Genomic DNA, 27,684 nt, shown 5'->3' with positions numbered 1-27,684 from the left:
CCACAGGTTGAGAACTGCTGCTCTAATGTAAAGTGGAGGCTGGCGGTACCTTCCGTAGAGGGCTGTGTGCGGATTTCACACAGGAAAGCGCCGTGTAAATGACACATTTCTAGATACATCGCGACCCACAGGTTGAGAACCGCTGCTCTAATGTAAAGCGGAGGCTGGCGGTACCTTCTGTAGAGGGCTGTGTGAGGATTTCATATAGGAAAGCACCGTGTAATGACACATTTCTAGATACCCATGTGGCTATATGTATGTGTGCACAGCCCAACATGAAAGGATTTAATCCATCCTCATCGCTTCCTCCTAGAAGTCTTTAGACTTTTTAAAACTAAAATCCTGAGGCGGGAGGAGAAGTGCCCAAATAATGTTTCCGAGGAGATGGTGAACCTAGTTCAATAGCACAGGCACGGAATTTTAAATCTAGCCCCGAGCTTGAGACCATCCGGGCAATGCTTATAATTTTGCACGTGGGAAACAGAGGCCAGGGGCATTGAGGGGCTTATCCGAGGGCCCGCGATGAGCTGACATAACCAATAACCGTGCTGAGTGGTTACGGAGGAAATGTGATATGTATGGTGGCCCTGATGACAGGGACAGGGACTGCGGGGCCTCCCAGGACGTGAGGATTTCAGTGCTAAAGCCAGCAGGGTCCCCGGCACATCAGGACAGCGGGCTTCCCTAACTCAGAAACACTGACCCACACTCGTCAGAGGCCCCTAGAGAAGGGACATGTCCGGGCCACATGGGGAGACATGGGCAGAACCAGAACTGGGCCCCAGGCCTCCTGTCCCTTCACCTTGGCCTTCTTTGTTGGGGTCAAAAGCGACAGCCAGCCCATCCTCAGAAGGCAGCTGTTCCCAGGCACCGCCCAGGCATGTGGGGACACCGTGGCCCTTCTCTCCTCACTGCCATGGTCGTTCCTCCCGGAATGCCCCTTCCTGGGAACATGACAGGGAGGTGGAACCAGACAGAGAGGTGCCAACAAGCTGCATAAGCAGGTGAATGGCTGGCAAGGCTCACGAACAAGGGGGCTTTGAGGGGACGGTGCAGCCCACTGTGAGCCAGGAGAAGCCTGGGAGCCCACCCTGCCTGAATGGATACGGGAAGGAGGGAAAGGGTAGTCTGTGCTATCAAATGGAAGGAGCAATTCCACCTGCAGGACACCTACTAGGTGCCAAGCACCCTGCCAGGTGCAGAGAGCATTCACAACTCGTAGCTTCAAGGCTCAAATCTGTAAGTATTTCCACTGAAAGGCCTCACGGTGTCTGAGAGCCCTGGTTTGCTGGGCCCCATGTTACCTGGGAGGGATGCTGATCCACAATGGCCACCGTGGTCCCGGGGGATGGCTCCGGGAGGTCAAACTGCACGGGCAGGCCTTCCTGGAAAGTCACAGAAATTCAAGGTCAGTTCCATCCATGAGTCGAACGAATAGGATAGAAAACTGCTGGAAGAGGCAAGAGAAGTGAGGACTTTCCTCACCCCCAAGACCAGAAGAGCTGCTCAGGCAACCCAGAGACTTGCAAGCAACAACAAAAGGTTATTTTTAAAGCCATGTGTTTTCAGGGAGTTTATTAGGTCGAGTCACCATGGCAAATGGTAACTGATACAAAAGTATTATTTCTATTTTACATGTGAAAAAAATCGAGGATCAGAGCGGGTGAGTGACTTTCCTAAGGCCACACAGCCCATAAATGACAGCATTAGAGTCAGACCCCAGGTCTCATCAATGTCTTTTTTTTTTGAGATTTACCCATGTTGATGCTTTTATGTTTCTTGCTCTGTGGGCTCCAACCAAAGAAATGGCGGTAATCTGAAAAAGCCATTATCTATTGAAAAAGATATATATGGGCATTTCTAATATTTTGCCCTTAGCACTTGCTGGAGTAAAGGGGTCTCCTTCGGGGAGGAAGGAGGGAGCAGACATCCGGGTGCTGGCAATGCTCCCCTGCCCACCTGGGCGGTAGGTGCGTGAGTATGTTCGTTTGGAGCAATCCATTGAGCAGCTCACTTCTAATTTATGTGCTTTTCTTGTGTAGCTGTTGTATTTCAATTTAAACTTTGTTTTCTAGTGAGAAAAGGGCTGGCAGGAACAAGCCTGCACGCATTTCCCGGTTCACACCCAGAGTCTCTCTAGGTGCCTCCTAGAAGGGGACTTGCATCTGCCACTCTAGGATGTTGCCACACTAGGATCCAAGGAGCACACCCATTTTCACCGAGCAACACAGCAAAGGGCTTTCCACATTGGGGAAGATGCAAGCTCAACGTCAGGGGAGGATTTAGCTTCGATGAGGTGGCAAAGAGGAACTTTCATCCCAAAGAAGGGGCAGCTGTGGGAGCAAGGCCTGGGGAGCCCCAGTTCCTTGGTGGCCCCGAACTGAAGGGCTGGGAGGGCCATTGATGGAGGCTGGGAGTAAGGGAGAAGGGGGTGCGGCAAAGGCCTGGGAGCCAGGCCTGGAGTTAGGGTTTTTTGTTCAGCGATGAGCCAAACAGGATGCAGTCAAAGGCTACGGAGGACCAGGCCTCACACCGTCCGCTGCACCCTGGTGAAGGCCCCCTCCGCCTGGCCATACCTCCCGGTAGCGCTCCAGCGTGGAGGCGAAGGTCCGCTGGTAGAAAAGCAGCTGCAAGCGCTCGTGGGTGTAGTTGTGGCACAGCTCCTCGAAGGTGGCGGCCCGGTCCTTGCCCTGGTGCCGGGGGTTTTGAAAGCCCGGAGAGTCCACCACCATGATGGAGGCCATGGAGAGGTGATGGGAGGAGAAAGATCTGGGGAGAGAAGGAGGGGAAAGGTCCCAAAATGACATGGCATCTGAGAGCCCTGGTGATCCAAGCCGCCAATGCTGTCACAGAGATGGAGAAACTGAGGCAGTGTGCTGCGTGGTTTTGCAGATCCAACGGCTCTACTTTCAAAACCAGGCTCACCACTTACAGGCTGTGTGACCTGGGGTAAGTTACTTAACCTCTCTGAGCATGGATTTCCCCAACTGTTGAAATGATGGTAGGATGATCCCAAGGACTGTGGTAAGAATCAAAGGAGTTCATGTTTGGCAAGTGCCTCCCGCGGGTACCTCAGGCCTTCAGGGAATGTCCTCCCCACCAGGCCCAGAGTAGAGGGAGGACTTGCTTCAGGTCCCCTGGCAAATTGCTATAAGTTAGGACTAGAGCCTCCTTTTCTTTCTTGGTAACACACTGCAGTAGAAAAGAATTTTGTTTAGTCCCTCTGTTTATAATGTTCCTTCAAGCCATCACCTCCTTGGGTCCTCTTGACCAATCTATCACAATAGACAGAGGAGGGATTGTTTGCATCAAAATGCAGGAGCTAAGGGACTTGGGAGATGGTCCCATGTGGGCTCCAACCCTCGCTCTGCAAATGAGGGGCTGTGTGTCTTGAGAAAGTTGCCCAACCTCTCTGAGCCAGCCATGGAAGAGAGAAGGTGGAGTCAAACTCAGAGAGCTGTCGGAGGCTTGGAGGTGAGAGCTGTGAACACAAGGTCAGTGCAGGGAAGTGCCTGGTGAACACTATTGCATCTGCTCTTATCATCAGCACGACCAGCATCCACTTCAAAGGGCCCTTACTTTGAACCTCAGCTCTTCCCCGTTACTTGCCGAGATATTCCATCTGTAAGATGGGCCAGTGAGATCAGTCACTGCATAGTGCTGCGTGAGGACTGTCAGTTAACACTTGGAAAGTGAGATGCCTGCCAGGGGCTGATAAATGGTGGCTGTGGGTACTGTTACCACCAACGCACCCACTGATGCACCCATTTAATGGAGGTGGCCCCAGAACAAACCATGAAGCAACTGCCCTCCATGGGCTGAGGCAGCTTCCTTGGTCAGCAGTTCATTTTCTGCCCCCAGTATTCCTTGCTCTAAGTGAGCACAACCCCCTTGGCTTCTATACGGGTCTCAAATGGTAATTATTCCAGGAGCAGGAGAGGGAGTGGATTCTGTGTCCTGGTGACATTGGAAGACCCCAGCTGTGCTGTTGCTGCGCACCAGCCTCACCCCCTTAACAGGATGTCAGAAGCCTAATTACACCTCCTTTCACAGAAGAGGGAGGCACTTGCCTGGGTTCTGGACCCGCACCACTGGAACTGCTTAAAGATTTCCAAGGGCGGGCTCTGAGCTGGCTCATCGCAACAGGAAACAGAGGCTACGACGCCTGCAGCCAGGCAGGCACACATCCTGGCCCACTTGGAAATTCTCCCCTGGAGGTTCCCCCTTCCCAGCAGGAAATTTTAGAAAAATAAAGGGATAGGGGCACTCTGGTGGGTTATTCGAAGAATGTTGAAGGTACGAGGAGGAATACAGTCATCTCATCTGTACAATGGGCTGATGTGAATATCAAATGATACAGGGAAGTTGGGTTAAACAATTAATGCAGGCCCTGGCCCTTAGTAGGTGCCCCGGAATCATTAGCTTTTATTGTTGGTGTTTAGGATCTTGATTAGGAAGAGTTACTTAATTTCCTTATTTCTCTGAATCCTCACAATGACCCTGGGGGATAGAGTTCTTTTGCATGTGCAGAAGGGGAGATCAGACAGGCGCACTGATTTGCCAACATCACACAGCCAGTGGGTGGCCGAGGTGGCATTTCAACCTGACACTGTGTGACTAAGAAAATCCACTCTCCAGCCCCAAAATCCCCTACTCTGCTTACCTGTCCATGCTTGGGCTCGCTGTGTACCTGCAAAGAGGCTGGCTTTGTGCCAAGGAATGGCTGCAGTTACCTGTTGATGAGTGAGACCACGGCAGCAAAAAGCTCTTGGTACAGGCCCGAGGCCATCCCCTCCACACACTCCACACCCGTCATCTTGAGCCCTGGAATTGGCAAGAGGAAAGGATCAGGATCACCACTGGCCTTAGAGAACCCCCTTCCCTCACACACCACCCCCCACCTCCATCTCCCCACAGACGTCGCATACCCATGTTCTTAGGACCAAGTGTCTTATCAGGATCTCCAGGATCCTGCTCATCCCTCAGGGCTCAGCCCAAGGTCACCTCCTCAGGGAAGCCTGCCTTGATCAACACCCCATTAGGCCAATTCCTAGCTCTACCTTGCATCTTTTTAAAATTAATGTAGAGAGGTATTATTGACATACAAAAGGCTCTGCCTTCCTATTATATACACCCTGGTGAGTTTGATAAGTATACATCACCATAACCATCACCTCTAAAAGTTTCCTCCCCCTCTCTTTGTGTGTGTGTGTGTGTGTGTGTACGTGATAAAAACAGTTAACATAAGACTTACCCTACAAAAAAAAATGTTCATTACATAACACAGCATTGCTAACTACAGGTACTATGCGGTACAGTTGACATACTCACCTCCTATCATCTCACCCCTCTACTCGGTCCTCTACTCTCCAGGATGCATTCATCCTGCATAAGGGAAACTGCGTACCCTCTGGTCAGTATCTCCCACTCTCCCTGCCCCAGCCTTTGGTCACCACCATTCTACTCTCCGCCTCTACGGCTCTGGCGTTTTCAGATTTCTGATGTAAGTGGGATCATGACGTACATTATTCAAACGTGCCATGTGCTACAGCAGGGAGGAACTTCGAGGGCGGTAAGCTCAGTGACATGAACCAGACAGATCTACGCTTAAGTGGGATCATGACGTACATTATTCAAACGTGCCATCTGCTACAGCAGGGAGGAACTTCGAGGGCGTTAGCTTCCCCAGCACTGACCACAGCATGTCCTGCAGGTGTGCTTATGTTATCCACCTGTGTGGCCCCCGACCCCCGGGTTGGGAGTGACCCGAGGATAGGACGGTCTCTGGTTTGCTGGCTCCCAAACCCCCAGTGCCTGACACATAGTAGGAACTCTGAGAATGCTTGTTGATCTCTCTTTCGGGAGGGAAATTTGGCAATTTTATATCAGATGTCATAAAATGTTCATATACTTGGACTTAATAGTGTCACTCGGAGGCTCTTATTCTAATGAAATATTCAGAGAAACGAGGATTTCTGGGTATAAATGTTCTCCCGATTGTTGATCAAATTGGCAAAAATCACTTTTTCAAAACAACTTAAATATCCAACAATAGCAAAGGGATTAATTTGTAGTCCATCCATACAAAAGAATGCTTAAAATGGGTAGAGAAGAATACTGAATGAGATGAAAAAGTGCCTACCTCCAATGTTAGGAAGAATAAAAAAGCTTACAAAACTATTAAGATACTTGCAGTCTCAATTTTGTTTAAAAACACACACACACACACACACACACACACTCATTGGTCCCACAGAAACACACACACACACACACACACACACACACTCACTCATTGGTCCCACAGAAGTAGCCAGCCTTGGTTAGAGTGCATTGAACGAAGTGGGGTGAGGGGGTGAGGAGTTGGGGTGGAGAGCTGAGGGTGTCAGATCACAGATCCCGACCCTTTAGATTTCTGTTCCACCCACAGAATTGGAAACACAAGTTTCCAATCTGTATGCACCGGTGCCTGGAGAAATACTCCTGCTTGTACATTCCAGGCAGCCCGCTGCAGACCCAAAGCATTTCCCATCCCTCCTTTAACTTCACCCTCAACCTGGGCCGTTGCTAGGCAACCCACAGCCTCCCAGCATCTCTCCTAAACCTGCCAGTCCCCTGCCTGCTTAACATCTACCCTGGAGACCTCAGCCTGAGAGCTTGACTCAGCCTCACAAAACAGTGTGTGCACATGTCTCAGCGTGTGTCTGTGTGTGCGCGTGTGCGTGCGTGTGTGTGTGTGTGTGTGGTGTGCACATTTTCATGGTGTGTATGTCTGTGTACAAGTAGGTGGTATGTGTCTTGAACATGTTTGTGATTGTGTGAGAAAAATGCATGTGTCTATGAGTGTGTGCTGTAAATTTGTGTGCACCTGGAAAGCCTGCATGTGGCAGACCCTCGTTACATCCTTGGTGAATAGGTGAAGGAATGCTAGTATGTCCCCAGGAGCTGGCCCAGCGGGGACCCTGCCCACCCAGAGAGGCAGCCCTTCCTACCTGAGCTGGCCTCCTCGTCCTCGAGGCCCCGGCAGCTTGGTCCAGACGTCACTTGCTCGATTATCTGTCGCAGGTGGTGCTTGAAGGTGGCCGTGTTCAGCTCCTCATACTCACAGCCCAGGGCCTCAGCGGCGTGGTTTGCCCACTCAAACCTCATAAACTGCTTCCGGCCCACTGCGAGGACAACAAACAGAAGTATGGCGGTGAGTCCTGGGCATGGGGTGAGGGGGTGGGCGTCCAAGAGAACCGGGGACTCTCGTACCTCCCACCCTCCAGCCACCTATCCTTAGCAGAAGCCTGAACACCAGCCCAGACCTGGGCCCCTAGCAGATGAGCCCTGGGCAGGGATCAGATTTCCCAAGAGACATGTTTATCCTACTTCCTTGACACTTGCATCCTTCACTCTTTGTAGGCGATTAGAAATATCATAGGGGACACTCTAAACGTGGAATTGGGGAATGATGAGTAAAAGTATGATTTTTCTACCCACGTATTCACTTACCTATCCATCTACCCATCCACCACTTCCTGCCATCCACGTACCTATCTATTCAACTACCCACTCAGCCACAACCCAACCATCTCGCCATCCATTTATTCAACACATATTTACTCAGTTCCTACTATGTGACGGGCACTGTGTTAGGCACTGGGAAGTCAATGATGAGCAAGACAGACGAAGCTTACAGTCTATGAGGGGATGAAATAATAAACAAGTAAATAGATAACAAGATAATTTCAGGGGATAAATTATAGTTATATTTTTTTCTCTTTGCTAAAATAAAACAGGGTGATGAGATGAAGAGAAATTGAGGGAGTTGCTAAGGATCTATGGTGGTCAGAAAGGGCTTCTACGGAGGCGTGACATGAACTGGGTTATGAAAGGTGAGAGGTGCTGGCCACACAAGGAACCAGGAAGAGCTCTAGAGGTAGGAGGAGGAGGCAGTCAAAGACCCTGAGGCAGAAACCAGCATGGTGTGTAAGAAAAATGCCAAGAAGGCCAGGTGGCTTCGATGTAAAGAGAGGAGAGGAGTAACCAGATGAGGCTGAAGAAGCAATGGGGAGCCACTCTATGGATGATTATAAGGACATTTAAGATCAGCAACAAAGATGTTGTATGACATGGGCAAGTTAACTGTTAAGGGAAAAGCAAACTGGAAAACCAACCCATGGTATGATGTGAACTGTGTAAATCACTCTAAGCTGCTGCAAAAAATAATAATAAGAAGAAACATCTGAATGTTAACAATTACAGCTGAGTAGGGGGATTCTGTGTTTTCCAAGTTTCCTATACCGCTGTATACTAATTTTGTAATTCACTTAAAAAAATGAATTATTAAAACAAGTGACAGTACCATCCTTAAATAATTTTCTCCCATAGCTTATCTTCCCCAAAATGTGTTTCCATCTTTGAAATAAGAAACACAGCTGCCCACAGAGATTTCACGATCCATCAGAAAGAGATCATGGGGCCCAATTCTTTGAGCAGACACCTCGAAGAATTCGCCTGGTTTAAAGCTAAATTGGAAATCTGGAAAAAGACTTTATCCAGGACTTTGACGCCACGCAAAGAGGAGGAGCCCTGGCCCATCACTCGGGGCCACACATCGCCACTGCTTTTCACTGAGGTCCTCCTATTGCCTGCTACTGCTGCCTCCATTTTACAGATTATTCCCATTTTATTGATGATGAAACAGATATTCAGAGAGGTAACATGTCTAATCAAAAAGTCCCGCCACTTTCAAAAATGATAAAGAAGGTGAGGACGATGGTAGTGAGGGTAACGGTTACCACTCCTTGACCCCATTTTATTTGATATGTCATCTGTGTTCAGCTCGTGGCTTTGGAGCCAGAAAGTTCTGGGTTAGAATTCCTGGTATGACACGTGGAAAAGGCTCAATACGTGTTAGTTGTAGTTACTCATCACCATCATCGTCGTCATCGTCATCAAATCTTCACAAGGGTCCCAGGAAGCAGTATTATTATTCCCATTTTATACACGAGAAAACTGACCCCGGGAAGTCACCGCAATCAGACCGATACCAGGTGGAAAAACTATTTCCCCCAAGTCAGCCTTCCAACACCACCTGCAGCGAATGCTCCATATCCTTGTGATCCTAGAGAGGACTTTCTTTTCAATGGACGCACTTATCCTTTCCACTTAAACACGCTGCAACAGGAAATGGTACAGCACGTACTTGAGAACCCATTTGTTGGAGGAGGTCATTGACAGAACGCGACCACCAGTTGACCCAGGAGCTGGACCTGGGCAATCGGAGGCTCCTCCCCCTCCCGTCCTTGGAATGTACCTTCTGCCCGCTGTGCCCACACGGGGAGCTGCTCCAAGGCCCCAGCCTGGAGAGAGTGAGGTGTTGATGACAACATCTGGACTGAATACGCACTGAACTCCTTAGGCCTCTACAGCAACGTTTAAGATTATGGCAGGTGTGGCCGCCCAAGGCACACCTCACAGGCAGGTCCCCTATTAATCGGGCCACCTACCAATCTCGAGGGGTCTGCCTCTTCCTTCCATCTCTCCTTGCCCTCCGCATGCGGGGGGCGGGGGGGGGGCACTCTGCAAACCAACGCCATTATCAGTTGTCACAGACAGAAAGTAGAACTGAATACAACACGAGGACAAAAATATCATTAGAATCTCATTAGACACCGTTACCTGGGAGCCAGAGGGCTGCTCTCTCTGTTGAGAAGAAAGAGAGGCATTAAAGGCTATTAGCCCTGAATGAGACTTTCTTCTTCCTGGGCGAAGGGGGACGGGGGGGGGGGACAGCAAATTAAAGAGGTGGTAACTGTTGAGGCAGGCGATGTCCTGTCCCTCTCCTGCGTCCTCCCGGGGGGGGGGGGGGCGGGGGGGGGGGGACAGCAAATTAAAGAGGTGGTAACTGTTGAGGCAGGCGATGTCCTGTCCCTCTCCTGCGTCCTCCCCCCCTTCCCCCGCCACTCTCTCAAACAGTCCCTCACACTCCACCTGCAGTGACCTTCCGTCTGAAAGGAGGAGCGGGGAATGGACGCAGCAGGACTCTAAATCCTGCCTGATTTAAGGGGCATATTTCCAAATACACGGAGCAGAATCCCGCTGCTGAAATCCAGGAGGCGCACAGGGAACTTGACCAGGAAAATGCATCGTCTGCTCCCACCTCCCCGAAGGCTGGGCCCTGCACTACATCCAGCCGCAGGTTCCTCTATCTCGGCTCACACGCGGTTCAGCTCTGTGGTGGGCTTCCACCCGCGCGATCTCGGGATCCTCTCCCTCTTCTTCTGTGAGCATCACATAGAACATGCGATGCTGGCCGGTAGGAAGGCTCCCTGGTGCCCCACGCGCCACCCCTCCTCTGTCTCACCCACCGAAGAAAAAGAATCAGAAATGTCCAACAGGATTACAAAGGCGACCTTAATATCCTAACGTCAGCTCCCCCAGGGCAGGCACTGAGCTGAGCCCTGAGCACCCACGGCCTCACCGAATCCTCCCTGCAGCCCTGTGAGGTCAGGGTGACTTTCCAGGGTCATGCAGCTGGTAAGCAGCAGAGGCAGGACTTGAACTCGGGCCTCCTGGCTCCAACACACAAGACCCTAAGCGTGGCGTCATGCGGAGGGGCCTCCTCTCATAACAGGGCACTGTCCCAAAGTCAGAGTCGGAGGTGAAAAACCAAGTGCCCTTAAAGTTGCCCTTGAAAATCTCCTAAGCTGCCCATGACGTACAGTGTGGCAGCGCATCCACAATCCCAACACAGCCAGCTGTTGTCCCTCCGGAGGCAACGGGCGGCTTGCCTTCAGGGGCCATGACCTATGTAGAAATACGTGTCTGCAACTCCTGGCCTCACTTTCCCTTTGCAGGTCTGGCTGTGTTTATGTAAATACGATGCATATGTGATAGGACCGCCCACCCTTGAATCTGTTTCATATGAATCTGTTTCATAAAATGATTAGCAAATAACAATTCTATTATATTCTTAGTGGCTAATGGTCCGTGCATCCCGTCATGCCACTGGTGGAGGTGGAGAAGGCACACCTGAGCGCGTCTACACTGCGGGGGAGGATAGTGGTGTGACCTTGGCTGATCTCCCAACAGCCTTGCAAGGTCTGCGGGCTGAGTGTTAAGCCTGATTCTACAGTAGAGGCCACTGAGTCACAGAAACGGGTACAGTCCAGCGCTAAGTCACACGGCATCTGAATAACTGAGCTACAACTTGATTCTAGGTCCCCAGAGAGAGTGAACAAAGGAGAAATGGGAAAAAGAGAAAAGAAAGGAGCTAGGGAAAGGAACGGCACTTCATTTTCTGAGCTGCTCAAATCCACCTGCAAAGGCAGGCTGTGTTTTTCTTTCCCTTTATGCTCGACACAAAGGGAGACAGAGAGAGAGGGGAAAAAATAACATGACTGTTGTCCCCTGTGCGCCATGAGTTCAATTGCTATCAATTACTGTGGCCTCCTGTATGTATTAATAACCAAGTTATTTCTCTTTCCAACAATAGCCGTGCTGGTGCTGACTTACTGAACATTAGGTGACTTATTTATAATGCTGGTCCATCGGTTCGCATAGCCTCACACTGAGGCTTACAATTCAGAGCCCCGGGAGGAGGGGGCCACCTGCAGGGAAGAGATAAGCCTAAAAGGCTGTAGATGCTACAAGAAAAGGCAGCGCTGCAGAGACGGACTTCCAGGGTTCAAACCCCACCTGTCTCCACTTTGAACCTCAGTTTCCTCTTCTGTAAAATGGGCATCTACCCCCACGGAGTTCCTGAGAGGCCTCAATGAGATCACTTAGCAAAGGACCTGCCCGTTAAATTCTGATCCCATTCAGATTTCTGCCCAGGGACATCCAGCAAATTCCTATTGGAAAATGTAACCCTCTCAGAGGCCAGAACTTCAAGTCTCTTCCTGCTTCTTAGGACTTCTTCCTGTTCCCACCGCCCCCAGATGCCATGCTGCCCCACAAATCGTGGCCTACTGTTCCACCTGCCCGGCCTGGGAGAAAGCTGCCATCTGCCCCAGGGTCTTTGTTCGTCTGCACAGTCAGTGCTCCCTGTAAGGCCTGGTCAACAAGCATCTATAAACTGCTGCTCAGCTGCTCATAATCAAACAGGAATCACTGCCCACAATCTGGCAGCTGGCGAGACAACACAGAGACCACTCCCAGGGCTCTGGGGACCATGAGCAGGTGTTCTGGAAGAAGTTAGCTTGCTGAACAAATCAGTTAGGGCAGCATCCGATTAAACGCAGCAAAACGGGCTGCATTCCTGCAGGACTTCTCAGAGCTTTGAGTGTGCCAATGTGCATTGGAAATTTACAAGAGGGGAGCCTGGGTAGGGGGTCTTCTGAACTAGTTTGATCTCACCTCTCTGTGCCTCAGTTTTTGTATCTGTAAAATGGGGTGGCTCCTCTCCCAAAGGGTCATTTTCAAGATAAAAACGAGACATTGGGTGTGAAGCTGCCTGGGAGTGTCCCCAAGGAGGGGATCCACGTAGAGGAGGAAAGTCATCATGGAGACCTCAGCCAAAGGGGTCACCATCACTCGTCACTCAAGAGGAGACTGTAGGAGCAAAGACTTGGGGGTGGGACCAGTAACAAGTCTGTGAATGACTTGCCTGAGGCCACAGAGCTAGCAGGGCAGAAGCCAGGATCAAATCCCATCACCATCATTATAATCATCACCACAATCACCATATCCACCACCATCCCCATCACCATATCCATCATCATCACCACCATCACCATCATCACCACCATCACCATCATTACCACCATCACCATCACCACTACCATCATCACCACTACCATCACCATCACCACCATCATCATTAGCAGTACTGTTATGCTCTGTCTCTGAACGATGAGTCCAGACATCCACACTAGAGTTTTCACTGAGCCATTGCTCTCTCTCCACCAGCAATAGGTTAATGGAGTCCCTGGTGATCAAGGCTGAAAGAGACCCCAGAGCGCATCTAGGTCACCCCCGTTGGGAATGTCCTTTCTCCTCTCTGACCATCAGTTTCCTGATCTGTAAAATGGGATAACTGTACCTTCCCCAAGGGGTTGTTGAGATGGCCAAGCACTTAGTGCCTAGCAATCAGCACTGGATAAATGTTAGCTGCTCTGTGGGAAACAGAGGCCGAGAAGATGGGAGAGGACTTCGTAAGGCCAGCCTGTGAGTGAGTGGCTTGGCCAACCTGAAACCTGGTCCCTGCCCTTGTTCCGGAGGCGTGGGGCTGCCAGGGAGTGCCGCCTTTTAGCATCAGCCACTCCAGGGTTTTGCTTTTTTTTAAAAATATAATTGTTTGCATCCCAGAGCAGCCATTTCAGCTTAATGAATGAATTCAATATGCTTAGAAAACACAGAATAAATCCTTGCTTGTGGCCCAGAATAGGCCTGGCTGCACCAGCTGTCGGGCAGGGAGCCAAGCCACCAGCTGGGGGAGGGCAGAGGCTCTGGGGTCTGTGGTTACAGGAAGGCAGGAGGGTGGGGCTGGGCTCAGGAGGAGACAGGCTTCGGGGTTGCTGGGTCCAAGGACAGAGCAATGAAATCTCCAGGTTGTAGGGCCGAGTGCTAATCCTCTCTTACTCAGAGATCTGTGTCAGTCTTGAAGGGCCAGAGCAGGGGTCTTTATGTTGGTGCCTTGCTGATGGGAACACGGAGGCCCCAGGCCTTGCCCAATGGGGTTCCTCTGCCTGGAGCACCCTCCCCAATTTTTTCTCAGTTTTCGAGATTGAGCTCAAGGGTCCCAGGCCCTGGGGTGGGGCTGACCATTCTGAATGTGGGGTGTCTCCTGTCTAGGATTTTCTCTTGGCATCACCAATGCCCTTGTCTGGGTTCCTCTCCATTGATCAGACTGAAATCCTGTCTTGAAAATTGAGGTTGGTGTCCCAGGAAAGCTGAGGACCTGCCAACCAATAGGCATAGAAGAGAGATAAGGAAGAAAGAGAGAAGGAGAAAGTGGAGAGAGACTAGCTGAGACAGAAAGGAAGTGATAAAAGGAGAGAAGAAGGAAAGAAAGAGGGAGGAGAGGAGGAGGAAGATGAAGGGGGTTGGGTAGGAGGGAGCTGAGCCGAATAAACAGCAAAGGCCCAGGAGTCCAGAGACTCAGATTCTAGTCCCTGCACCTCTCCTGCAGCCTCGCTGAGCAAGTCCCTTCCCCTCTCTGGGCCTTGGCTCCTGCCCTGTACAAAGAGGGGCTCAGTCAGGCCTGCCAGTCTCAGCCCCTACTCAGCACGTCGACTCTGCAGCTCTGCAGGGAGGTCCCAGGGCCGGGCAGATGGGAGATGGTCCCTGGCTTCCGCCATCAGCGGGGAGGTCTCCCCGGGGCAGGTGAGGCTCTGGGGAGCTGAGCTTGCCATCTGAGGCCCTCTGCACAGAGGAGCCATCTTGCCCAGCCTGCAGCTGTCCTGCTTCTTCTGACTCAATGGCTCTCAATGTCTCTTAACCCAGGGCCCAAAGAAAGAAGGCTGGTCCCACCAGCTGGGGCCCAGACACCAACCCTACTCCACGCTCCTGGGGAAAATGGAGGTGTGTTCTGAGCGCTGAGCACCTGGGACAGGTGTGTAGTTGTCTCATTAGAGCCAGGAAGCAGCTGGGGGCGGGGCGGGGGGGGGGAGATGCCCCTCTCAGTTGCTGAGCGCCAGATGGAGGACTGACCTCTGCTCCCCCAAGCCCTGCCTGCTCCACGTATAAAAACAAACGTGACATCAGAGAAGAAAAGAGAGGACAGGCCAAGCGTCTGTTTTGGAGTGGCAGACAGAGATGGCGGCTCCAAAGTGGAGGCCGCAGGTTCATTGTGAAGTGCCACGCCTTCCTCTGACCCTCAGTGACCCAGTGCACGGCAGGCAGAGGTCCAGTTTCCTGCCCCTTAGAGCTGTGTGACCCTGAGTTAGTGACTGCACCTCTCTGAGCCTGGGTTTCTCCACCTACAAACAGGAATGATAACAGTAGTGCCTACCCTAGAGACTTGGGAGGGTTAAATGAGCCAACTCGTGTAAACACCCAGGAAAATGCAAATGCTAGACTTCTGACCCAGCAGTTCCATGCCAGGAATCCTCTCCACCTACAAACAGGAATAACAGCAGTGCCTAACCTAGAGACTTGGGAGGGTTAAATGAGTCAACCCGTGTGAACACCCAGGAAAATGCAAATGCTAGACTTCTGACCCAGCAGTTCCATGTCCAGGAAGCCACGCCTTCAAGCCCTCCCTCATGGGCACAACCTCCACAGACAGGGATGCTCAGTGTGGTGGCTTAGACACCAAAGAGCAGGAAGCTCCCTGAATGATTGGCAGGACTGTTACCACGCCTTCAAGCCCTCCCTCATGGGCACAACCTCCACTGACAGGGATGCTCAGTGTGGTGGTTTGGACACCGAAGAGCAGGAAGTGCCCTGAATGGTCGGCAGGACTAGGCGGAGGCCCACCCACTCCAGGCAAGCCCTTGCCATCCACAAAGAGAATCAGGGACATCACGATGACCCCAAGTGCAAAGAGGTCAATACTCGCTGTGAGATGAGAAGAGCAAAGGGCGTAGAAATGGAGATGGTGTGGACCCATCTGTGTAAAGACACCAACCAAACAACCAACCAACTATTTGTTATGTGTGCAATGTAGCTAAATGACATTTTAAAGGCCTGAATATAAGCCTATCATTTAGGTTGCAATAGTACACCCATCTCATTTCCTGGTGTTAATAACGTGCTAACTACAGCTGGGTACAGTGCCACCACGGGAAAGCTCACGGGGCTCTATGTACTGCTGTTCCGGCTTCCTGTGAGTCTATAATTACTTCAAATCAAAAAGTGGATCAGAGCCCTGGATAGTGTGAGTCAGTTGGTTGAGCTTAGTCCCGTGCGCTGAAGGATCACCAGTTTGGTTCTCAGTCACGGCGCATGCCCAGGTTGCAGCTTTGATTCCGGGTTGGGGTACATGCAGGAAGCGGCTGATCAATGTTTCTCTCTCTCTCCCTCTCCCTTCCTCTCTCTCTAAATTGATAAAAATTCAAAAACAAATTTTAACAGGAAAAAATCCAGCCTGTCAAGGTAGTGACACTCTCCTGTGTGACCATGTCATGGTGGATCACGATGACCCCAAGTGCAAAGAGGTCAAGACTCGCTGTGAGATGAGAAGAGCAAACGGCGTAGAAATGGAGATGGTGTGGACCCATCTGTGTAAAGACACCAACCAAACAACCAACCAACTATTTGTTATGTGTGCAATGTAGCTAAATGACATTTTAAAGGCCTGAATATAAGCCTATCACTTAGGTTGCAGTAATACACCCATCTCATTTCCTGGTGTTAATAACGTGCTAACTACAGCTGGGTACAGTGCCACCACGGGAAAGCTCACGGGGCTCTATGTACTGCTGTTCCGGCTTCCTGTGAGTCTATAATTACTTCAAATCAAAAAGTGGATCAGAGCCCTGGATAGTGTGAATCAGTTGGTTGAGCTTAGTCCCATGCACTGAAGGATCACCAGTTTGGTTCTCAGTCACGGCGCACGCCCAGGTTGCAGCTTTGATTCCGGGTTGGGGTACATGCAGGAAGCGGCTGATCAATGTTTCTCTCTCTCTCCCTCTCCCTTCCTCTCTAAATTGATAAACATTTAAAAACAAATTTTAACAGGAAAAAATCCAGCCTGTCAAGGTAGTGACACTCTCCTGTGTGACCATGTCATGGTGGACCTGTCATATGCATCTGACAACACCCATGGAATGTACAAGTCCAAGAGTGAACCCTTTTGTGTAAACTACAGACTTTAGTTAACAGCAGTGTATCTATATTGGCTCTTCCGCTGTAATAAATGTCACCTCTAAACATTAACAATGGCCGCCTCTGAGGACTCAGGGATCTGGGGGCTGAGGAGAGACGTTGTTCATTCTATATTCTTCTATATTGTTTCCATTTTTCACAGGAAGACAACTTCGCAGTGTTGCATATGGAGTAGCTTTAACACAATAAAGACAGTAAAATAATTTGCAAAGTGCCACTTGAATATACAGTCATTGCTTGATGTTGGTGGCATCACTGTTGCTATTCCCACTGGCCTTTGACACACGGGGTCTTCCTCCAGCTTGGGGAGCGACTGGCCACCTCCTCCTATCCTTGGCTGGAGTGCCCTGGTTGCTGGATGTCGGGGTGCCTCAGCAGAAAGCAGGGGGCTGGGCTCTTGTCATTATTGCTGCTGTCTCTCCTTCCTGCAGGCCCCCCGGGGCTCCCCGGGTTACAGCCCCATCCATTTGGGGGCTGACATCTTTATTACGGCAGGCGGGGAGTTGCCGGGCCGACTGGCGGCCTCCCTTCATCAGCCCATTACGCGGCCCCGAGTTGGGTTATGTATAGGCCTGACTGCGTCATACATCAGGCAATGGGGTCAGCAGCAAGCAAAATTGAGTGAAAGATAAATGAATTAAACCTCCTACCAGCCTTCCGAGAAAAATGAAAGCAAAGCGACGCAGCCATCAAGGCAGGCATTGCTCATCCTTGTTACTCTTTTGGTTCTGAACGTTATTGTCGTTTTTGTGACGTAATGATGGACAGCGGGCAGAGTGACAAATAGTCTCAGACTTTCGGGGAAAGTCTACATCATCTCTGACAGCGACAGGACCACAGGGTAGGAAAGGATTCAAGATCAGCCTAAGTCAGTCTTGCAGACTCGAACTTCACCAAGGAAAACCCCCCTGGATGGTGGACAGATGTTCTATTAATAACGATAGCACTGATAGCAAAAATCATCACGATAGCAGAGCTTTATATAATATATTTATATTAAATGTTATAAGCCTCCAGAACCCTAAGAAGCAGTCACCATCACCCCCATTTTACAGGTGAGGAGACTGAGTCTCAGAGGTCAGGAGACTCACTAATGACGCAGGAGAACCAGAACTAAACGGAGGTCACCCTGGTCCTGGAAGCCTGGCCTTTACCCCCGATTGTGAGCTCTCCTGCCTCTATTCTGCTCATCAGGATGACCTTCCAGATGGAAGAACAGAGACCAGAGGTTGAACGGAGATGAGAGGATTGGGTGGAAATTAGACGGAGCTGAAGAGCTATTAGGAGGGAGGCAAAGATCCAGGCACCCACAATGCACCCAAGGACTGGGCCAGCTGGGCAGCCTCGTAGAGGAGAAAAGCAGAGGCTTTGGAGGAAGACAGGCACTGATTCTAACCTCAGCTCCACTATACGATGCTGTGTGACCCTGGCAAAGTTGCACAACCTCTCTGGGCCTCAGCATACTGAACCAAAACTAGGGAATTCCCTCCCTACCTTCCTGTCAGGGTTGCTATGGGAATGAAGAGAGAACACAGGGAATGGGTGAGTGGCCCATTGCAAAGTCTAGGTCAGTGGAGCAATCTTCGCAGGAAGAGAACCGAGGTTTCAAACCTCACCCTGAAACATTCCAGCTGTGTGATCTCTGTAAATCACACACCCTTTCTGAGCCTCCATTTTCTAACAACCCCCCCCACCACACACGCACACACACACCCACACACACACACACACACACACACCATGAGCCAAGTCCTGTGCTCCACATGTTTTGGCCTTGACTCACTTGATCCCCACAATAAGCCTACAAAGTGGTGCCATCATTAACCCCATTTTATAGAGAAAGAAACTGAGGCTGAGAAAGGCCAACCCAGGATTCACACCCAACAGGCCGAGTCCCGACGCCTGCCCATGGCGTTCTTCCTCCTCACCAGATTATTGCATGAATCTCATCGGCTCAAAAAGCATAAAAATAGGATCGGGGCTCCCGAAATAAGTTAAGGAAGCCAGGCTCTCTGAAAGGAGATCATTAAAAAACACACACACCCTGATTAATGGAATATTTCAAAATGATCTGTTATGACACAAAGCGAAGACATTTATATATGACTTTGAAATTCTTAATAGCTGATTTTAGAGCAACCTATTATGAAATCTTCCAAAGCAGAATATATAGTAAGTAAATCATCAAGCAGGCCTCCCAGGCAGACTGACGGCAGCTCCTCTTAAAGTAATTTATATGCTGGGATGGGGGGAGGCTGGAGGAATTATCACCATAATCATGTATTAATAAAATATTTATAAATATGACTTTCTCTTTTATCGTCACTGGTGGTGACAGGTATAAGTCAGGTCCCTGAGCCCACAGCAGAGGGGACGTCCCACCTGCCCAGGAGGAGGAACTGAGGCATCAAACTTCTCTGCTGACAGGTCAATAGGTGGGGGTGAGGGGCGGGGCTCCCTTGGCCTCTAGTGGCATTGGAGGCAGAGAGGGTTCAAGTGCGACAACAGAAACAGAAAGGCAGGTGCCATCTACTTGCAAGACTCGCTCTCTTCCTCAACCTGCAGAGTGCTGGAGGGTGCCCGTGTGAGCGGGGCCTGGGACCGTCGCCTACTCAGGCTCAACAACGCGATAACTGGGTACCTGTAGCAGGCAGTGGGGAGCGTCTCCCAGATGTCTAGATAGAACACATCACCTTTACTCTGTGGGCCCAACCTTCTCTCCCATGTTCTAGAGCCTCTCTGCTTGGTACAGTAGCCACTGGCTAGGTGTGGCCATTTACATCTGTGCTAATTAAAACTTAATGCACTTAAAGGTCACTTCCTCAGTCGCACTAGCTGTGTTTCAAGTGCTCGGCAGCCACGTGCGGGCAGTGGCTCCTGTGCTGGACGGCGCGGACAGAGAGCATCTCCATCACCGCAGAAGGTCCTACTGCCCGGCGCTGCTCTGGAAGGTTTGCTGGAGAAACCCAGCCACTGCCTTCTCCCCGGGCTTTGCCCGGCAGCCTCCCACAGAGCAGCCCCTGACACGCAGACGATGGTAGACTCCCCCCGGCCCATTTCATGGAGAGACAACCAGCAGCCCAGGGGAGCGGGCAGGAAGGACGTACCTTTGCAGGCCCCCGCTGCGCCCAGGTGGTAGATAGCTGCCAACACCCGCCAAATGGCTCGCTGCTCGCTCTCAGAAATGCCCAGCGTCGCCATGGCACCCTGGAGCTGGGTGAAGGCGGCCGCCGCCCTCTGCTTGTCTTCAGGCTGAGGGCAAAGGGAGAGAAGAATAAAAAGAGGTCATAGTGGTGGAGAAAATGCAAACTCACAATGCGAAGCCTCGCTCGGTCTCGGGGGAAGTGTGTGGTCACTTTTTGGCCACAATTAAGCCGAGGATGGTTGGCAGTCATTTCTGTCTGACTTTGGAAGGCGATACGATTCTTATTCATTCATGTGTCCATTCAGCAGATTTAGCGAGGCTCTGCTCTGTGCCAGCCTCCGGGGAGGCAAAGATGAGCAAAACCCAGAACTTGACTTTGAGGGCCTCTCAAGGTAGAAGTGAAAAGAGATTTAAAAAAGCAACTCAGTGTGAAACAGGCTAAGTGGTAGGATACGGGTATACGTGGGGAGCTACGGGACATCGGAGGCAGGAACGCACTAATGAATCCCACCCGGGGGGCCAAAGAGAATGTCACAGAAAATGAGACCAAACTGTGATTGGAGTTCGAAAGATAAACAGGCAGAGTTGACCCACTTCGTGTAATAAAGGCCCTGATAGGTACAAGGAGCAACACGACGAACAAAGGAGATCTCTGGAGACAACAGATGGTCCCTGAACATGGACACGGAACAGGCACTTTTGGAGGTGGGGCCGACAGAGAGGGGAGGAGCTGAGCATGGGGAGGCCTCCAACACAATATTAAAGGGCATGAACTCTACACTCCAGCCTTGACTGGCAAATACACACCCCTCTCTACATGCCTGGACCTGTGGCAGACATCACTAATCGATCAAGATCCCACAGGAAGCCCGTGAGTCCAGCTTCTTTTCGGGACATCACCCCTTGCAGCCACCACCGACTGAGCTACCGCAGCAACCGAAAGGGAACCCGTGCGCCACCCCCAGTGCGAGCGACAGGACACCGCCGAGATTTTTAAGCTGGAGGAATGAGAAAATGACATGATCTGATGCTAATGGGTTGTAGAGCGTTATTTTTCTTTTTTAGATTTATGATCCCAATTATGTTTGATTGAATATTAAAATTAGTCTGAAACTCCCGCTCACACACCATCTGGCCAAGGAGACTCGGCCCAGAAGCCTGCAAGGCTGAGAGGAAGTGAGCCGGAGAGGAGAATTCTTTTGTCAGAAACCCACCAGCCCATAGTGAAGAACTGATTTGCACTTGGACAGAGCTTAGGTGATACACTGTGGGCTGTTAAACCTGGCAGGTCCTTGAATTTGGTGGAGTCTGGTGCCCAGAGAGGGGGCGACGCTTGTCCAAGTCACACAGCAAATTAGTACCAGATACACAGGACTAGAATCAAGCTTTCCTGATTTCCCCATCCAGACCACCTGTCCCATCCATTCGAGCCACTTCTAACTCGGAAAGAATCCTGTAAGGATCACTGACCAATTGGGACAACGTCAAAGCATGCAGGGACATTGAAAGATTCGCTGTGGAAACATTTCGATTAATAGCAAAAGCATGTTCCACTGATCCATCATATTTCCGGGCCACCACAGGACCACAAAATCCCTAGCAACCAGGAGCTCAACCTAGCAACCGCAGCTGCTCCACTGGAGCAAACAGAGGGAAGGAAGGCATCTTACCAACATGGTTATTTATGAGATTTCAAAGTAGCCGTGAAAGGGCACCAGAGAACAGTGGGAACACATTTATTATGGCTCCCACTGTCAGCCCTGAGCACTTGACTTTAAATTACAGCCAGACTCCATCCTCTGTCACTTAGCTCATGTGAAGAGAAGAATGAGAAAACTTTCAATAAAGCTAATTTGCTGCTTTTTCTCTCCAGCCCCACCCCATGTCTCAGATGCGACCGAAGACATGGAGGGACAAAAACGACTAGGATCAGGAAGATGTTGACCATTCCTTAAACTTCTAGAGAGCCAACATCTCTGCACTGCGCCCTGATAAAGCCAGTCCTTGCACTGAACTCATGAAAACAGAAATCAGTGAAATCAGCGGAATAAGTCAACTCAGAGCCCAAATGCCTACCCACAGGCGAATGCTAGACAAAGGGTGGTACAGGTATGGAGTGCTACGCAGCAATGAAAAAGAATGAGCCACTGATACATGCAACCACATGTATGAATCCCACAGACCCAATGTGAGTCAGGACTGTTGGGTACAAAAAACCAAAACACTGCGTGATCCCATCTTTGTGGGCCAAACTAACCTACGGTTAGAGAAGTCAGGATGGTGATCCTGGGGTGGGAAATAAACCCCTGATGGGGAGGGGGCTGGAAGGAGCTTTCGTCAGGATGAGGAAAATTCTAGATCTTGACCTTGTAAGTTTAAGAATATAATCATCATCGAATTGTACACTTAAAATTAGTGCACTTGATACCTTTTACTATGTTTTACTCAACTAAAAATATATATATATATATATTCAACACACAACATGCCCAGGGTTTATCTGATGCAATCAAAGATTCAAGGTCAACCAAAGGCTGCAGGTAATTTAGTGAAAAAATAAATGAAATCCCAAATGTTCTGTCCACATTAAACTAGACTGTGTCTAGAGCACTCAGGGGCCAGGACTGGTGCTATGGGAGTCAAATGCTGAACACTGACTGGATTCAATGACAAAATGGCAAAAGGAACGTCGGTGCCTGAAGAACTGGGTGAACCTCGTGGAGACCATGGAGAGGGAGGGCAGGACGGTGTCACTCAGAGCCAGGAGCTCCCCATTCCAAGTGACTCTGCCCCGTGCTCAAAACTGACCAATCCACTGATTCTCTCTCATCATTGATGTTTCTCTCTCTCTCTCTCTCCCTGCAGATGGATACCTTGGCCAAAACTCATGAGCTGAACAAGAAAACCGGATGCTGGGACAGGCTCACCTCCTCTGCCATCGAGGTCGAGGTCTGGGCTCCTACCTCCCCACCCCCACGCGACCATGGGGAGAAAGGGTCTGAAAGAAGAACGTACTGCGCATTCCAACCCCCCCATGCAGGGGCAGCAGGAAGGAGAAGGGTGGATCAAACCCCGAATTTAACGGTAGAGGAGCCACATCGGCTCACTCCATCCCACACACCCACTGCAGAGACTCCACTGCAGCGGTTCTCAAAGTGGGGTCCCTGGACCAGCAGCATCAGCAACACCTGAGAACTTGTGAGAAACGCGTAGTCTCAGGCCCCACCTCAGACCTACTGAGTCAGCGAGTCTGTGGGTGGTACCCAGTGGAGTCTGAGAAGCCTCCCCTGACTGAAGCCAAGTAGTTCTTCCTTTCATCTATCCTCTCACCTCCACTGTATCCTTGCAACCTTTGGTGTATTCTCAGCCCATGATACTGCATTAATTCCCGTGTCTGTCTCTCCTGCTAGAGCAAAAATTCACGGATGAAGACCCTAATCCCAGCACTTCGTACGGCCTGCTATAGATGCAAGGGGTGGGGACGGGAAGGGGGTCACTCAGAAAACGTGTTAAAATAGAAACAAATGAATAAACAAACAAGTGAACAAAATTGGTTTTCTTAAACAGCTGAATATCATCGCTCAATGTCCTATCAGAGGCCACAGCTTCCAGGAAGCCATCTCTGACTGCTCGTACCCATGTTACTCACCAATAATATTTACTAAGAATACCTGATTGAGTGACTGATTTAGGCCAAGCCCTGTCATTTCATTTAATCTTCACAATAAACGCATGAGGCAGACACAACTACTGTCATTATTTTACCGAAGAGGATACAGACGTTCAGAGAGGCTCGGTTCCAGGCCTGAGGTCACATCTCTAATGAGTGTCAGAGGTGGGGTTTGAACCCAGATAGCCTGTCGCCAGAGCCCACACGCTTACCTTTACCTAAATCACCTCCTGGTTATTTTGTGTATTTCTCATCCTGACACGCCCAGACCCTACAAAGGAACCCCTCCCTCCCCACATGACCAGCCTTTGCCAACTACAAACGCCAGCGGCAAAGGAGACGAGTCACATAGGAGATCTCTCCATCACCCTCCCATCCTGGCCACAGGGTCACAGACCCCGACACGCACCCCAGAAGGACCCCGTCCTTACCTTAGACCAAGTGCCCATGCCGAAGGAGCTGCTGTCTGCCATCTGGTGCAGGTACAGCTCCGTCCTAGAAGCAGAGAAGGGACCAGAAGTGCACGTGACTTGATCTGTATTCCATTATTTGGAAGTTCAACTTCACAAATAATTGAGCATCTACCCAGTGCCAAGCCCTATGTTAATGCTGGGGAGGCAGAAAGAAATAAGGCAGGGCCCCTGATTCAAAGATCTCATGGGCATTCTGGTGAGGAAGAGAGGCCAGCAGACCTCAGTGATGAGCCAGAACAGAACAAAGGAGAGACTGAGGGAGCAGGAACCAGGCAGCACTCCTCTAAGGAAGGGATTCAGAGCAGGGTTTTGAAGGATGAATAGGAGTTTGCCATATGAATACATGGGAGAAAGGAAGGGCATTTGTGAAAGCGGACACCAGTTTTTGTCCCTTGGAAGCTTCACGGTGGATGAGGGAACAGCCTGGCAGCAATAGCGGTAAAGAAAGACAGGTGGCTTAGGAGGTCGCTGGAGAGCCAGTCCCCAGCATGACCCTGACCTCCCGAGAAGTCTGAGATGTTCCAAGCACTTTTCTCCATTCTCCCGGGGCCTCTGAAACTCATTTGGGGCAGCCCCATCTCCTCACACACAGCTTTATCCTGGCTCCTAAGGATGCCACACTCGCCTGGGTCAGGCCCACCGACACAGAGCTCCCTGGACTGGGCTGGGCCTGGCGAGGAGGCCTGGAATCCTCTGCCGGCAGCGGCCAGCCCCGTCCTTCCCAGTCTATCCCGCAGGGAGCCCCTTCCAGGCAATAGCTCCATGCCCAGAACCCAGCTCCATGCAGGGGTACAGAACTGACAACCCCAACGTGGGGGGTCACCAGGAAGACGTGCCTGCCCTTCAGTGTTCTGAGATTAGGAAGTGGAGGAAACAGAAGCTGCAGAAGAGGATTCAAACTCCAGGTGCAGAGCTTACATGTTATACTCTCCCATGTTACACCCTACTATGCACTGCACACGGGGCCTGCTGCCCGGACAGGTGGTCTGGTTTAAATACCCACAGACTGGCACTAGGAGGTACCCATTCTACAGAAAAGGAAACCGAGGTTCAGAGAGGGCCACATGGGGCAAAGCCTGGATCTAAACACACATCCCTCTGACTCTAAAGTTGGTCCTTTACAGAGCACACCTGTCAGGATCGAAGGAGGGTGGCCCCCAGGAGGCCCCCCAAGATAAGTCACTCCACCCAGTGCCCGCTTATTCTGAAGTGCCCATTCAGACAAACTCAAGGCCCCCACAAAATTCAGAAACTTCTAGAAGACTTGGGGTCTGCTGGTCTTGCCCTCCTCCCACGCTGCTGTCAGCCCTGTACTGACAGGCCCCCATCACAGCAGACGGCCTCCGCCACCCCCAGCATTTATGAAGAGCTACGTGTGAATCATCTCACTTAACCCTGTGAGGTTAGCCATGGTATTGTTTCCACCTTACAGAGGAAAAGAAACCGGGGTTCAGAGTGGATGACCCCAGCCGAGGTCACACAGCCCGTGAGCAGTACCAGCAGTCGGGATCGGAGGCCAGGTTCATGGCCACTGGGTCCATTCCTCTCAGCTCTGGGCAGAGCTAAGGCTGGGCCCCGGGGGAGCCGATGCCCTTTGCACTACTGCCCTCAGCTGTCCCTGCCTGGCCCAGTCACTCACCTGAGATCCAGGTCCAATCCCGCGAGCATCTGGGAGAAAACCTCGAAGGTGCCTTCCCCTTCCGGCTGCCGTGCCACGCGGCTCTTCTCCAAAAGCATGGTCTGCAAGAGGAGAGGACGGGCCCCTGGTCAGCACTTGGGCTGCATCGGCCCCCTGCCCGGTGCCCAGCTACCCTGAGGCCCCAGAAGGGAGCCCTGCCCTGGCCCACCCTGTGAGGCAACATCTCAGGTCCGAACTCCGCTGGACACCTGCATCTCAGAACTGATCAGTCCCTGTCTCACTAACTCGGAGTCCACCTGGGGACTAATGCAATCGACTCGTTCCAAGGAAAGCATCCGAAAGGAAGAAGGATGACCTGGATCCACCCTCCGCCATATTCTTATTTCACAGAAGCCTTTAGTAGTGTGACCCAGACGGTCATGAATGGCAGGATCTCAGGCTCGGGGTGGCATCGATGAGTTTCCCCGAGTCTGTGTATTACCCCAGCTCCACATACAAACACGGCTTCTAATAACTTAATCCTATTTTCTGTTCAAACAGAATGTTTGAGGGGGCAGGGGAGGGATGCGGGCGCCTTGGGAGATAGGAGCAAGCAGGCCTGTGTTTGTCTGTTTCATTTCAGCTTATGCTACTAAGACCCAAACAATGAGCGGCTGGAAAATATATTTATTCATGAATATTTCATCCTCACGATATTCTGAGGTGCAAACGGGCCAGATTGCTCTAGGAGGGCACTTTTTGGGCCACTGAGTGAGGTGGGAAGGAGCTGGCAAAGGCTGGGGGAACTGTGACCAAATATTTAGACACATTCCAGGGTCCCAGGAGGCGTGGGCTCTGCTGAGTGGGAATGGGGATCCTGCAGCCCCAAGGACTCCCCTCTTCCTTCCACCCAGAGCCTCACCTGGAGCTGGGCAGCTGTGACTCGGCCTGTGGCATTGAAGTCCAGTGACATCACCATGGTGAACCGGGTGGCGCTGCGGCTGTGGCCGGTGGACACGGAGCCAAAGGCCCGGAGGAGAGTGAAGGTGGCTCGAATCTTCTCCACTGTGGGGGTCATGGGGATGCTGTTAGTATTATATTTCTTACAACTAGAAGAGCAATACTGCCGAGGCCATGTATTCCCAGCAGGGAGAATATTGCCCCCAAGAGGGCAGAAACTGATTTGGGGGATGGGGTATTTTGCTTTCTTCTGTATAGAGCACAGATATACATATATAAACAGATCACGGCATATCTATGGCATTGAAATTTCATAGTGGGGAGATGATTAGGGGATTAAATGTTTAAAAAGACTCCTTAAGGGAGCAAAAATGAAAAACAAAACCCCACTGAGAACACTGGCCCAGGGATTACAGCTTCTGAGCCAGGCTGCCTGGTTTGAATCCAGCTCTAAAACAGATTAGTTGTGTGGCCTTAAGCAAGCTAGTTAATTTCTCTGAGTCTTAGCATCCTCATCTATAAAACTTAAATAAATAATATCTACCTTATAGAGCTGTTCTAAATAACAAATAAGCTTACATCTTTGAAAACTTATATGAGGCCTGGCATATAAGTCCTCAGCCAGTGTTGACTGTGACCATTACTAATATTGTAATTATTATTATTACTAATTGGCCTTGCTCAGACACCATCTCCCCCTGGAAGCTCCTGCCCCCTCCTCGTGTTCCCCTAACCAGCTCTGCCTGCACTCTGCACAGAGCATTCAAGTTCAGCACATAGAAGCAGCACAGGTGCCCTCTGGTGCTAGCGCCTCCAAGACACAGCCCCGCCCTCTGCCTTCACTGGTGGGTCCTCTGTGCAGCTGAGCAGGTGCACGCACAAGGCCCCCACATCAAAGGGCTGCACCTGCAGCACCCCGTCATGGGTCTGTATACGCATCAGGATGACTTTCTAGAGCCTGGCAGTCCAGTGTTCAGTTCTAACAGTGGCGGTGCGGGATGACTGTTCCACACGTGGCTGCGAGCGTCTAGAGGAAGGGGTACCTTTTCTAATTCACAGA

The 27,684-nt window shown here is 50.9% G+C and overlaps 1 protein-coding gene across 1 annotated transcript in view; it reads right to left on the bottom strand.

Moving 5' to 3' along the window:
• Positions 1-27,684, bottom strand: part of MYO18B (myosin XVIIIB) — a 171,154-nt gene that overhangs the window by 128,887 nt on the left and 14,583 nt on the right. Inside the window, exons 8-15 of the mRNA XM_014542478.1 lie at positions 26,587-26,729; positions 25,686-25,786; positions 24,005-24,068; positions 19,866-20,010; positions 6,993-7,166; positions 4,734-4,824; positions 2,577-2,769; positions 1,305-1,385 (exon numbers count right to left, since the gene is read on the bottom strand). Coding sequence (XP_014397964.1) covers positions 1,305-1,385; positions 2,577-2,769; positions 4,734-4,824; positions 6,993-7,166; positions 19,866-20,010; positions 24,005-24,068; positions 25,686-25,786; positions 26,587-26,729 — 992 coding nt within the window. The remainder of the gene's footprint in view (positions 1-1,304; positions 1,386-2,576; positions 2,770-4,733; positions 4,825-6,992; positions 7,167-19,865; positions 20,011-24,004; positions 24,069-25,685; positions 25,787-26,586; positions 26,730-27,684) is intronic.

This window comes from Myotis brandtii, unplaced genomic scaffold, assembly GCF_000412655.1.
Source record: "Myotis brandtii unplaced genomic scaffold, ASM41265v1 scaffold303, whole genome shotgun sequence".
In the NCBI taxonomy this organism is placed as follows: Eukaryota; Metazoa; Chordata; class Mammalia; order Chiroptera; family Vespertilionidae; genus Myotis; species Myotis brandtii.
Note: the sequence above shows the minus strand (reverse complement) of the source record. Positions and strands in the feature narration are given on the sequence as shown.